This window comes from Oncorhynchus masou, chromosome 7, assembly GCF_036934945.1.
Source record: "Oncorhynchus masou masou isolate Uvic2021 chromosome 7, UVic_Omas_1.1, whole genome shotgun sequence".
Classification (NCBI taxonomy): Eukaryota; Metazoa; Chordata; class Actinopteri; order Salmoniformes; family Salmonidae; genus Oncorhynchus; species Oncorhynchus masou.
In genome coordinates this window covers 9,415,272-9,428,304 of record NC_088218.1, presented here as the reverse complement: position 1 = coordinate 9,428,304, position 13,033 = coordinate 9,415,272, and the positions used below count along the sequence as shown (strand labels likewise).

The 13,033-nt window shown below is 41.1% G+C and overlaps 3 protein-coding genes across 5 annotated transcripts in view; 1 reads left to right on the top strand and 2 right to left on the bottom strand.

The window, feature by feature from the left end:
- The window catches only part of LOC135543193 (oocyte zinc finger protein XlCOF6-like), a 72,802-nt gene that overhangs the window by 12,528 nt on the left and 47,241 nt on the right, over positions 1-13,033 (top strand). The window contains exons 1-2 of one of the 3 annotated variants that reach the window (XM_064970296.1): positions 4,760-5,106; positions 8,394-8,642. In XM_064970296.1, the coding sequence (XP_064826368.1) occupies positions 8,540-8,642 (103 nt within the window). In that variant the 5' untranslated portion in view covers positions 4,760-5,106; positions 8,394-8,539. Of the gene's footprint in view, positions 1-4,759; positions 5,107-8,393; positions 8,643-13,033 lie in introns of those variants that run through there. The other 2 variants (XM_064970295.1, XM_064970299.1) reach the window with 2 other exon arrangements.
- Positions 1-13,033, bottom strand: part of LOC135543191 (zinc finger protein 850-like) — an 86,426-nt gene that overhangs the window by 47,722 nt on the left and 25,671 nt on the right. The window lies entirely within an intron of this gene.
- The window catches only part of LOC135543201 (zinc finger protein 135-like), a 69,492-nt gene that overhangs the window by 30,798 nt on the left and 25,661 nt on the right, over positions 1-13,033 (bottom strand). The window lies entirely within an intron of this gene.

Here is a 13,033-nt window from a genome sequence, read left to right as displayed (position 1 = left end):
CTACAGTCGCCTTGATTGGACTGATCATGTCAACATAATACTTTCAAAATCATGCCAGGGAGATGTGTGTACTGTAGCTAAGAAAGTAATACAAAGTGTATGTTGTGTAGTAAGATGTTAGTAGCCCATGTGCCTCACCCTAATATTTTGGTCTTGTTTCACCTCTTAATTTTGCCTACTGTTCTGACTTGGTGGTTGACATGAAGCCTATAACATGTTTTTGAGAAATGTAATCATTGAATATTGTAAGAGCTTTCATTGTCTGCTTATATGCCCCTTAATTTATCCTTCGGTTCTGACTTGGCGTACAGGGAGAACACTGTAAGAACAGCCCATGTTCTGAATTCTGTCGCTGTACATTTCAAAAGTGCTGAACAAATAGTTACATTGACTACATCCGTCCCAGCTCGCTCATTAATGTATTAATCGAAATTACGGATAGCCTCTTATCGTCCTCTTATGCCATAGTTTGTACATCCCAAATGTCAGTAGAAACCACATTTGTTTAAGTAAGTCAGCCATGTTACTTTAAAAGACAGTAAATGAGGCTGAATGAACTGTTTCGTTGCCAGACATGGTTCTGCTGATAGACAGGTGTAGCAGTGGTAAATTGATGGGACTATGCTGTTTGGTCAGCTTTATGTAACAGTTTGTGTTACAATTAATGTATTGTTTAGTAATGTGTTGTGTAGTGGATTTGCTGGCATGCATCCCACTTTTTAAAAGTTTGTATTTAATCTTTATTTAACTAGTCAAGTCAGTTAAGAACAAATTCTTATTTACAATGACGGCCTACCCCGGCAAAACCCAGACGATGCTGGGCCAAATTTGTGCTTCCCTATGGCACTCCCAATCACGGTCAGATGTGATTTAGTCTGGCTTCGAACCAGGGACTGTAGTTATGCCTCTTGCACTGAGATGCAGTTCCTTAGACCGCTGCGCCACTCAGGAGCCCATGAAAGCTTTGCTCCCAATGTGAAGCAGGAGTTTGACGGCACAAGCAGGGAGCCCATTCAACAGAGATTTGAGAAATGTGTTTGTACTCTTCTCCAGATTTGTTCCTCGCCACAAACCTGTCTCGAAGCTCGACAGACAATTTCTTGTCCTCATTGCTTGGTTTTTGCTCTGACATGCACTGTCAACTGTGGAACCTTATATCGACAGGTGTGTGCTTTTCCAATCATTTGAATTTACCACGTGGACTCCAGTCAAGTTGTAGAAACATCTAAAGGATGATCAATGGAAACAGGATGCACTTGAGCTCACTTTGCAAAAATCGCTGAAATTGGAGACTTTCATCTCCCTCTCCAACTTTAAACATCTGCTATCTGAGCAGCTAATCGATCGCTGCAGCTGTACATAGTCCATTGGTAAATAGCCCACCCAATTTACCTACCTCATCCCCATACTGTTTTTTATTTATTTACTTTTCTGCTATTTTGCACACCAGTATCTCTACCTGCACATGACCATCTGATCATTTATCACTCCAGTGTTAATCTGCAAAATTGTAATTATTCGTCTACCTCCTCATGCCTTTTGCACACAATGTATATAGACTCTTTATTTAAAAAATATTATACTGTGTTATTGACTTGTTTATTGTTTTACTCCATGTGTAACTCTGTGTTGTTGTCTGTTCACACTGCTATGCTTTATCTTGACCAGGTCGCAGTTGTAAATGAGAACTTGTTCTCAACTAGCCTTCCTGGTTCGGCTAGTTGGGTGAAGCGGTTCGGCTACCCGGGTGGCGCAGTGGTTTAGGGCGCTGTACCACTGTACCGCAGCGCCAGCTGCGCCACCAGAGAGGGAGGGTTTGGCCGGTAGGGATATCCTTGTCTCATCGCGCACCAGCGACTCCTGTGGCGGGCCAGGCGCAATTTGCCAGGTGCACAGTGTTTCCTTCCTCCATCTTCTTCCACGGTGTTTCCTTCCGGGTTGGATGGCGCTGTGTTAAGAAGCAGTGCGGCTTGGTTGGGTTGTGTATCGGAGGACGCATGACTTTCAACCTTCGTCTCTCCCGAGCCCGTACGGGAGTTGTAGCAAGATAGAAGCTACTAAAAACAATTGGCTACCACGAAATTGGGGAGAAAAAGGGATAAAATTCACTAAAAAAATAAAGGTGAAATAAAAAAATGAGGTATAAATTTGCTAAAATTTCTAAAAACCTGTTTTTATATTGACGAGGGAAAAAATGAATGTAATACATTTTCAAATAAGGCTGTAACGTAACAAAATGTGGGAAAAGTCAAGGAATAATGCCCTGTATATGATTAAAACTACAGATGTAAGGTTCTGAAGTGGTTAACACAATGGCATAATGGAAAATGCATGTCCAATGGTTCTCTGTATTAGTATTATCCACATTTAAAACAACTAGGTAGAGCAGAGAGGACAGAGCATGTGGCTTTGTAACACACCTTGGTAGAGCAGTGGTTATCTCTATTAGTATTATCTCTATATTTGTATTACCAACATTAAAACACCCAGGGAGAGCAGTGGTTATCTCTATTAGTATTATCTCTATATTAGTATTACCAACATTAAAACACCGAGGAGAGCAGTCGTTATCTCTATTAGCATTATCTCTATATTAGTATTACCAACATTAAAACACCTAGGTATAACGTAACATATCACACTATTTTGAGAGTCCTGGATTTATATTTACTTCGTCACATCGAGTCTATGAGACGAGGCTGCACCTTCACCTACATTATAAACACGCAGGTCAAGAGGTGTGTTTTCCCTTCAGCATCTGCATGTGGCATAATCTCACCCACCTCACAGCATGAATCTGAAATGGTTAACTTTGGCTGTGAGTGATGGGGAAAAAACAGACTCAAAGGCAATTACTTGAATATTTTCAATGGATGTTTTATTTACAAACTTGATGATAAATATTATTAAAAATATATTTTTAAGTGACTGCTATGGGGCCGTCAATGGGAGTTGGGCCGTGCTTCAGCTGAACTGCAGTACTGAAAATGCCCTCTGAGCACAGTGGAAAGCATGCTAAAAGACTGGAAGCCTGGCCCCTTGATCCGAGAAGGGTGTAATTGCAGACCGCAATTAGGGGCGTTCTCTGATATCGGGTGTTTCATGATATCAAGATTACAACAATTGATGCTCACCATTGGTCCGTGGCCGTTTCTTTTGCGTTGGGGACAACAGTTGTTGAGAACTGTTGAATTGTAGCTATGCCTAACCTTAACCCTTTTCCTAACCTTAATCTCAGTCTCCTAACCAGCGTTAATTATCATAACCTGCCACATTAGTTATCCTAACCTGCATGGTAAACAAATCCCTAACCAAAACCCTCACCCTTTTCCTAACCTTAACCTCAGTCTCCTAATCTCCACTTTAATTGTCCTAACCTGCCACTTTAATTATCCTAACCTGTTATGTTTGCTTTGTGCCTAGTTAAAAAAAAAAAGTGTCCATCAGTTTCATAACACCGAAACTGACCAATGTCATGTATCAATTTTTATTATATCAGGGAACATCCACATCAAGAAACTGTACAGTAGTTCTGCTACTGGGAGGCGCGGGAAATAGTTTAAAGAGCGATTGGTGCTGAGGACGCTATGGCAGTGGATGCCCCGCAGCCTGTTGAGATTCATAATGTCGTTTACCAGTTGAAGGATACCGATAGTAAATATTAATTATTCGTGCGGCTGAAAGGTTTTTGGGAGTTCAGGAATTAACATTGGAAGCATTGCAGGCAGTGGTGGAAAAAGTACCCAATTGTCATACTTGAGTTAAAGTAAAGATACTTGAGTCAAGGAAAAGGTGAAAGCCACCCAGTAAAATTCTACTTGAGTAAAAGTCTAAAAGTATTTAGTTTAACATATACATAAGTATCAAATGTAAATGTAATTGCTAAAATATACATAAGTCTCAAAGGTAAAAGTATACATAATTTCAAATTCATTATATTAAGCGAAAAAGACAGCACGATTTTCTTGTAGTTTAAATGTACGGATAGTCAGGGGCACACACCAACACAGACATAGCGTGCGTTCCTAAATTCGCTCTGGCTGTATTCTACGATTTCAGAGCACTCAGGTCTGAGTGCCAGAGGGCAGAATAATTGATGAAAAACGAACGCTCAACACCCCTTGAATACGGCCGGTGTCAGTAAAAGTCGGCAAAAAAAGCGTAATTAAATGGTTGCCTGTAGCACAGTTAAAGTCACCAATAGTCTGGATAACATGAACACAGCCTAACCAGCTCTGCTAAGGCGAGTTAAATGGTCAGAGTTCTCTCATTTGTACTGGAAGTAGCTAGCAAGCTAGCCAATGTTAACCAGTTATATTGGATGCTTGACTGCCGTTGTGAGGTCAGAACGCTTGAATCAACCCTCCTCCTCCGCCAGAGCGTCCAGTGTGGCTCTGAACGCTCCGAGAGCGAAACGAACTGACAATCTGACAACGCTCTGAATTTACAAACGCTCAAGCGCACTCTGGCACTCCAGATTGAATTTTTAAGATCACATCCATAATTTACTAACAAAGTATTTGTGTTTAGTGAGTCCGACAGATCAGATGCAGTAGGGATGCGCAAATTGAAAAAATGTCCTGCCCTTCAAAATCTAACGAGTACTTTTGGGTGTCAGGGAACATGTATGGAGTTAAAAGTACATTATTTTCAAAAGTAAAGTACAGATACTCCCAAAACTCCATACATTTTCCCTGACACCCAAAAGTACTTCAAATATTTGTACTTATGTACTTTAAATCACTGATTGCAGGGAATACTGACTGAAGATGTTCCTCCCTACGAGGCCCATGAGACTGTGTTGGGATGTGATTTGAATAGGACTGTGACTGAACGAGTGGGATGTTGTTATTTATCTACTTATGTATTTGGTTTTGATGTCGTTGTTCCCCTTTTCCGCAAAGGAAATGTATTTTCTTCTACAGTTTACTAACCTTACAGTAGGTGGCGGCAGAGAGGTTATATTTGTGTAAATGTCAGTATACCAGAGAAGAAGATGACGCTGATGCACTGTCGTAGTGGGGAACAGGAAGTTCCGGGTCGAATCGACAGAACTGTGCTGTTGTGTCGATAGTGGTTGTGTCCGTTTCAAATGAATCATTGTAGGTATGTAATAGCATGTTTAAACTTTCTAATGTCGATAGAATATATAACATGCTAGGTAACAAATCCGTTTCACGCCTGGTAATGGTTTTAATTGTATGTGTTATTTTGGAGTCTAACCGAGTGAGTGAAGAACGTGATTAAAAACTATTTTACAAGTCACATAACTAGACTTTGGGTTTGTCTGAGTGTATGTACATATTTTCGTCAAAGTCATTTCATAAAGATTACACTTATTTGAGTTCGTTTTTACATGTTCTTGGTTTTGTGTAAAATGCTGTTTATGAACTGTTTCGTTCATGGATGGTTCAGACGAGGCAAGTCAAATGGCGGCTTCAACGGTTTCGGTCGTCTTTCCAGGAGTTTGCTCGTGGTGAAATGGCGACATGAGGCTGCGTGATGAAGTGTCAAAATAGAGGGAAGCTAACTGAAGTTATCTTTCACCATTTGGAGAGAGAGGCCAACTGCATGGAATGGCGCAGATTAATGGGGATGTATCGGAGCACGTGTCAAACCAATTCCATGGAGGACGAAGTATCTGCGTGTTTTCGCTCCACACTTGTACTTGATTAATGAATTAAGGTCACTATTTAGAAACGAACTCCCCTCATCTGATTGTCTAGGTTTTAATTGAAAGGAAAACCTGATGAGAATTGGCCCTCAATAGAATGAGTTTGACACCCCTGAAACGATGGAAATTGAGAGTTTGAGAAGCAACAGCTGTGCTGAACGCGATCAATGTGGGGGACAGTTCTGATGATAAGGAGTGGGAGGATGAGGGCCTAGTATGTGAATGTTCTGTAGTGGGAAGACATAGGAACAACAGAGATAATGATACTGGAAGCAGGGGTGCATGTAGTATAGTAATTCCAGAGGCCCAAGGTAGGGAGCTCGAGTAATAATGTGTTATTGTGGATAGTTGGGATGGTGTTTGAGGAGACCACAGGGCCTCGTTTACATCCTGATTAACCAAGGCCATAAAAAGAGGTGTAGTTAAACTGGGCCGCAGCCGTGTAAATGAGAACTTGTTCTGAACTAGCCTACCTGGTTAATTAAATAAAGGTGGAATTGAAAGTGGTAGATTGTTTATCTTGTGCTCATCAGGTTCAGCAAGGGAAGATTCTTCAAATTGAAATTCATGATGGGATGAACCTCAGAAGCCATGAACTTGGAGCTGATGCTACATTGAAGGGAGTAATAATCTCTGAGGTCCCAATATCTATGTCCATGGATGATATTGTTAAAGACCATGTGAAGGGAAACAGAGTGGTTGAAGCCTAAAGGTTGATCAGTAGGAAAGAGGGTTAAAGAAGTCACAAAGTGCTGTACAGAAACACAGCCTAAAACAACAAACAGCAAGCAATGCAGGTGTAGAAGCACAGTGGCTAGGAAAAACTCCCAAGAAAGGCCAGAACCTAGGAAGAATCCTTGAGAGGAACCATGCTATGAGGGGTGGCCAGTCCTCTTCTGGCTGTGTTGGGTGGAGATTTTAACAACATGGCCAAGATGTTCAAATGTTCATAGATGACCAGCAGGGTCAAATAATAATAATCACAGTGGATGTCGAGGGTGCAACAGGTCAGCACCTCAGGAGTAAATGTCAGTTGGCTTTTCATTGCCGATCATTGAGAGTATCTCTACCGCTCCTGCTGTCTCTAGAGAGTTGGAAACAGCAGGTCTGGGACAGGTAGCACGTCCGGTGAACAGGTCAGGGTTCCATAGCAGAACAGTTGAAACTGGAGCAGCAACAGTGAATCATCAGTGTTTTTAAATGCCAAAGAATGGAACATGTAGCTGTTGAGTGAAATGATGTGCCAAGTGTGTTGGGGAACATGATTACGGTGAATGTTGGAGCAATGTGACAGTTAAGTGTTGCAATTGTGTGGAGGACAAAGAGCAGCATTTGGTGGATGCCAGATGCAGAGAGATGCTCAGAGATATAGAATCTGTCATGATGTATCATATGCAGAGGCTGTAAGACAGACTGGTTGTACTCCAGTGCAGACTGATGGAGCTTCCATGGCTGGTCCCGTAGTAAGAGGACCTACTGTCAGACTGATGGAGCTTCCATGGCTGGTCCTGTAGTAAGAGGACCGACTGTCAGACTGATGGAGCTTCCATGGCTGGTCCCGTAGTAAGAGGACCTACTGTCAGACTGACGGAGCTTCCATGGCTGGTCCCGTAGTAAGATGACCTACTGTCAGAACTGGTCTTTCTACTAGTCCTGACATGGTTTCGAGGCCTGTTCAGAAATCTTGTGCCCATAAATATGCTGTGACAAAGGATGCTTTAATAGTGAATAAAATTTACTTTGTAGCATTCATAGGTAAGCTTATCAACAAATTTGATTGTGTAAAGCAGAAATACCAGGTTTAATGTTATCTTGTAAACTGCAGCAGAGTTGTTGGGGGTAACAGATGTTACTGTCGGTATGGTTTTTGATAAACTGGATAATCTGGGGGTGGATTGTCTCAGCATGATATAAACCCCAATGTTTGCAAACACAGAAAGGGATCTATTGATATAGTTTATTGGGGGGTGTGGGAGGGTTTTTGGGGAAGGGGAGGGTGTGGTAGAAGTTAATAGGGATTTCTTGGTTTATTTTCTTAGTACAGAATTAGACAGACATGGACCTTAAACGCTTGTTTGCAGACCTCCATGATACCATAGGAGATCTGCATCAACGGACTTCAGTGCAGGTAGTGCCTCATCAGAGAGAGAACATTTCAGTTGCTCTACAGTTCTGAAGCTGAATGTAATGATTATCAGTTCTTTACATGTGTACTAATATTCAGACACATTCAGTTGTTTCTATATTTATCTATAATTCAGGGTTTTCACACGGGGCTTCAAGTAAATAAATATTAGTGCCTGAAAAGTCCTTGAATTTGACTTGACACTGTACGAACCCTGATAATTCTTAATATGGTGTGAACGGGAAATACAATTGGTTTTTGTGAGTGAAATAATACAGGGAAGACAAGGTTATTCAGGAAAATAGTACATAGTGCTGCCTGAAACATACTGTGATCTTGTACTAAATGGTTTTTGAGTCATTTATGCATTTATGTGAATTTAGGAAATCTACTATAGATTAAGTGCACTTATGTTGTGCAATTTAAAATCTGTACTTTGTGTCTATTGTGAATGAATGTTTTGTCAAGGATTAGCTACCGGATCTACTGAAATTAGATAATTGAAGAAGAAAAACGAGAAAATATTTTTACAGAATAAAGTGCCAGAACTGTCAAGAAAATAACTTTTGTGTCCGTTTGTCTTTATTACTACAGGCCGACTCAGATTAAGTCTGAGGCCGTTAGCATCAACAGTGAGGACAAACCCAGCCTGCCTCTCTCCTTCCACACTGAGTCCAAACCTACAGTCACTGGGTCCTGATTGTGACAGTGGAGCCCAGTTTGCACTGCAGGATCCAGAGATGGCATCAGTGAAGCTGGAAGACTGCAGTCAAACACTGGAGCTGAACGTCAACATTAAAGATGAAGAAGAGGAGGAGAAGATTAGGACAACTGTTAGTCATGGTAAGAGCTGGTTCTATCTATAAATTAAGCATTTAAATCTTCTTGAATTACTGTTTGGTGAGCAAATTAGAGCAGATGGTGTTAAATTAAATAGACTTCCTGTATTTTGTTTGAATCAAAACACATTCTGCCTAATGGCACGCTGTTGAGTTTGGGACGATTCAGCAAACCATCCTAAAATCTCCTAAGATATGAGGTGTTGTTTTTGTTGTAACAGTAATGTTATGCTATAATATTTGGTGATGTTGACTACTAATTAATCATTAGGTGATCGTCCAAGACATTGATCTAACTTTACTAAACAAACACCATTGTGGCGGCTCATCACTTGCAGCACTACACCCCTGCAGTCTGCTGCACCGTACTAGTGATTGATGCTCACCTCGCCTTCTCTTTTTTCTCACACAACATTTGGTGACGCAGAAACGAGAGAACATGTTCGGCTGTTTTTATGAAAATCTGGGAATATTTGGCCAAGGATACATTTCTGGTTGGTCTCAAGGAATGTCACACAGGGAGACTTTTAAAAACGGGATTGAGTGAAGTAGCAGCTAATGCTCATAAAGAGCCTAACTATTATTATTATTATAAGTTAACTTTATTTAACTAGGCAAGTCATGTAAGAACCAATTATTATTTACAATGCCGTCCTACACCGGCCAAACCCGGATGACACTTGGCCAATTGTGCACCGCCCTATGGGACTCCCAATCACGGCCTGTTGTGATACAGCCTATAATCTAACCAGGGTGTCTGTAGTGACGCCTCTAGCACTGAGATGCAGTGCCTTAGACCGCTGTGCCACTCGGGTGCTCATACGTTTGATGAAATTCCATTATCTTTCAGTCCATTGGGGCTATTTACTTCCTTTTGTAGCTCTTCACCAGCTTCTTGAATTAAAATATTGTACATAAATATAAACGCAACATGCAACAAATTCAACGATTTTACTGAGTTATAGTTCATATAAGGGGCGGCAGGTAGCCTAGTGGTTAGAGCATTGGGCCAGTAACCGAAAGGTTGCTGGATCGAATCCCTGAGCTGACAAGGTAAAACTGTCGTTCTGCCCCTGATCAAGGCAGTTAACCCACTGTTACCCCCGGAAGGCCGTCATTGTTAGTAAGAATTGTTCTTAACTGACTTGCCTAGTTAAATAAAGGTTAAATGTACTAAAATATATGTATGTATGTATATAATAAGGGCATCAGTCATTGGAAATGAATTAGGCCCTAACCTGTAGAGTTCAGATGACTGGGCAGGGGTGCAACCATGGGTGGGCGTTGGAAGGCATAGGCCCACCCACTTGGCAGCAAGACCCACCTCAGGTCCTGGGCTGAAGTTGTTACACGTGGTCTACGGTTATGAGGCCGGTTGGATGTACTGCCAAATACTCGAATAGGACGTTGGAGGCAGCTTATGGTAGAGAAATGAACATTCAATTCTTTGGGAAAAAAACTGTACCTTTTAAAGTGTCCTTTTATTGTTCCCAGCACGAGGTGCAACTGTGTAGCTATTATGTCAGGTGGATGGATTATCTTGGTAAACAGGGATGTAAACATATTTGTGCACACAATTTGAGATAAATAAGCTTCTTGTGTGTGTTGGAAAATTTCAGAGATTTTCTTATTTCAGCTCATGAAGCCTGGGACCAACACTTTACATGTTGCATTTATATATTGTTTTCGGTGTAGTTCGGCATTACTGTTCTCTCCATGGTCGGCTGGAATTTAGCCTGAAAAGGATTTGAGAAATATGATATAGGCCTTCGTCTCGAGAATATCAGATCTCAACAACGATTGGAGAAGTGTTAACAATAACCAGTACACTACCACATCCTGATGATTTATATCTGATACATATATATTTTATATTTTATAGATCAAGTTGTAGTTATATCTCAATGATGATCAATGGAAACAGGATGCACCTGAGTTCATTTCAAAAGTTTGGGGTCACTTAACACCAGTCTCAACAGCGAAGAGGCGACTATGGGATGCTGGCCTTCTCGGCAGAGTTGTAAAGGCCGGTTTTATTGCCTCTTTACTGAGCACCACAGTTTTCAGCTGTACTAATATAATTGCAAAATGGTTTTCTAATGCTCAACTTAGATTAGCTAACACAACATGCCATTGGATCACAGGAGTGATGGTTGCTGATAATGGGCCTCTGTACTCCTATGTAGATATTCCATAAAATATCTGCCGTTTCCAGCTACAATAGTCATTTACAACAATAACAATGTCTACACTGTATTTCTGATCAATTTGATGTTATTTTAATGGACAATCAATGTGCTTTTCTTTCAAAACAAGGACATTTCTAAGTGACCCTAAACGTTTGAACAGTAGTGGATATTTAATATTTTTTATATATCAAGTTGTAGAAACATCTCAAGGATGATCAATGGAAACAGGAAGCATCTGAACTCAATTTTGAGTCTCTTGTTTTTCTGTTTTTTCTTCATTTTTATAAATGTGCAAAAAACTTGTCATTATGGGGTATTGTGTGTCGATTGCTGAGGATATTTTTTTATTTAATTATAGAATAAGGCTGTAACATAACAATGTGGAAAAAGTCAAGTGGTCTGAATACTTTCCGAGGGCACTGTCAGACCCCTTCCCATTTCTCCCATTTTGGTACGTTACAGCCGCCTTCTAAAATTGATGACATGTTTTTCCTCGTCAATCTACACACAATATCCCATAATGACATCACAATACCCCATAATGACATCACAATACCCCATAATGACAAAGCCAAAACAGGTTTTTAGATATTCTTGCAAATGTAATTTTTAAAAATAATAATTGCTTATTTACACAAGTTTTCAGACCTTTTGCTATGAGATGATCCTTGAGATGTTTCAACAACTTGATTGCAGTCCACCTGTGGTAAATTCAATTGATTGGACATGATTTGGACAGGCACACACCTGTCTATGTCAGGTCCCGCATTTGACACTGCATGTCAGAGTTAAAACCAAGTCATGAGGTGGAAGGATTTGTCCGTCGAGCTCCGTGACAGGATTGTGTCAGCACAGATCTGGAGACAGGTACCAAAACATTTCTGCAGCATTAAAGGTCCCCAAGAACACAGAGGCCTCCATTATTCTTCAATGGAAGAAGTTTGGAACCACCAAGACTCTTCCTAGAGCTGGACACCCGGCCAAACTGAGCAAATGGGGGAGAAGGGCCTTGGTCAGGGAGGTGGCCAAGAACCCGATGGTTCTTCTGTCAGAGCTCCAGAGTTCCTCTATGGAGATGAGAGAATCTTCCAGAAGGACAACCATCTCTGCAGGACTCCGCTAATCATGCCTTTATGGTAGAGTGCCCAGACGGAAGCCACTCCTCTGTAAAAGGCACATGACAGTCCGCTTGGAATTTGCCAAAAGGCCCCTAAAGGACTCTGACCATGAGAAACAAGATTATCTGGTCTGATGAAACCAAGATTGAACTCTTTGGCCTGAATGCCAAGCGTCATGTCTTGAGCAAACCTGGCACCATCCCTACGGTGAAGCATGGTGGTGGCAGCAGCATGCTGTGGGGATCTTTTTCAGCGGCAGGGACTGGGTGATTAGTCAGGATCAAGGGACAGATGAACATAGCAAAGTATAGAGAGATCCTTTATGAAAACCAACTTGAGAGCACTCGGGACCTCAGACTGGGGTGAAGATTCACCTTCCAACAGGACAACGATCCGAAGCGCACAGCCAAGACAACGTGGGAGTGGCTTCGGTACAAGTCTCTGAATGTCATTGAGTGGCCCAGCCAGAGCCCGGACTTGAACCCGATCAAACATCTCTGGAGAGACCTGAAAATAGCTTTGCAGAGACAATCCCCATCCAACCTGACAGAGCTTGAGCTTCTGCAGAGAAGAATGGGAGAAACTCCCCAAATACAAGTTTGCCAAGCTTGTTGCTTCATACCCAACAAGACTCAAGGCTGTAATTGCTGCCAGAGGTGCTTCAACTAACTATTGTATAAAGGGTCTGAATACTTACGTAAATGAAATATTTCAGTTATTTCTAAAAAAACTGTTTTTGCACTTGTCATTATGGGGTATTGTGATGTCATTCTCGGGTATTGTTTGTAGATTGATGTGAAGGGGGAAAAAACGATTTCATCAATTTTAGAATAAGGCTGTAATGTAACAAGACGTGGATAAAAAAATCAAGGGGTCTATTTACTTTTTGAATGCAGTGTTGATGTTATTTCATGTTACTGAGACTTGTATGGGTGACAACAGTATTGTCAGCATTTGTTTTATTAACTGGGCTATCTGGAGTGTTCAGAGTGTAGACTAAAGAAGTGAAGTAGACAAACTGCCAGTGTTTTAAAGTTCTATGAAATTAGTCTATGTATTTACGAACCCTTGTGATGTTGAATGGAGGA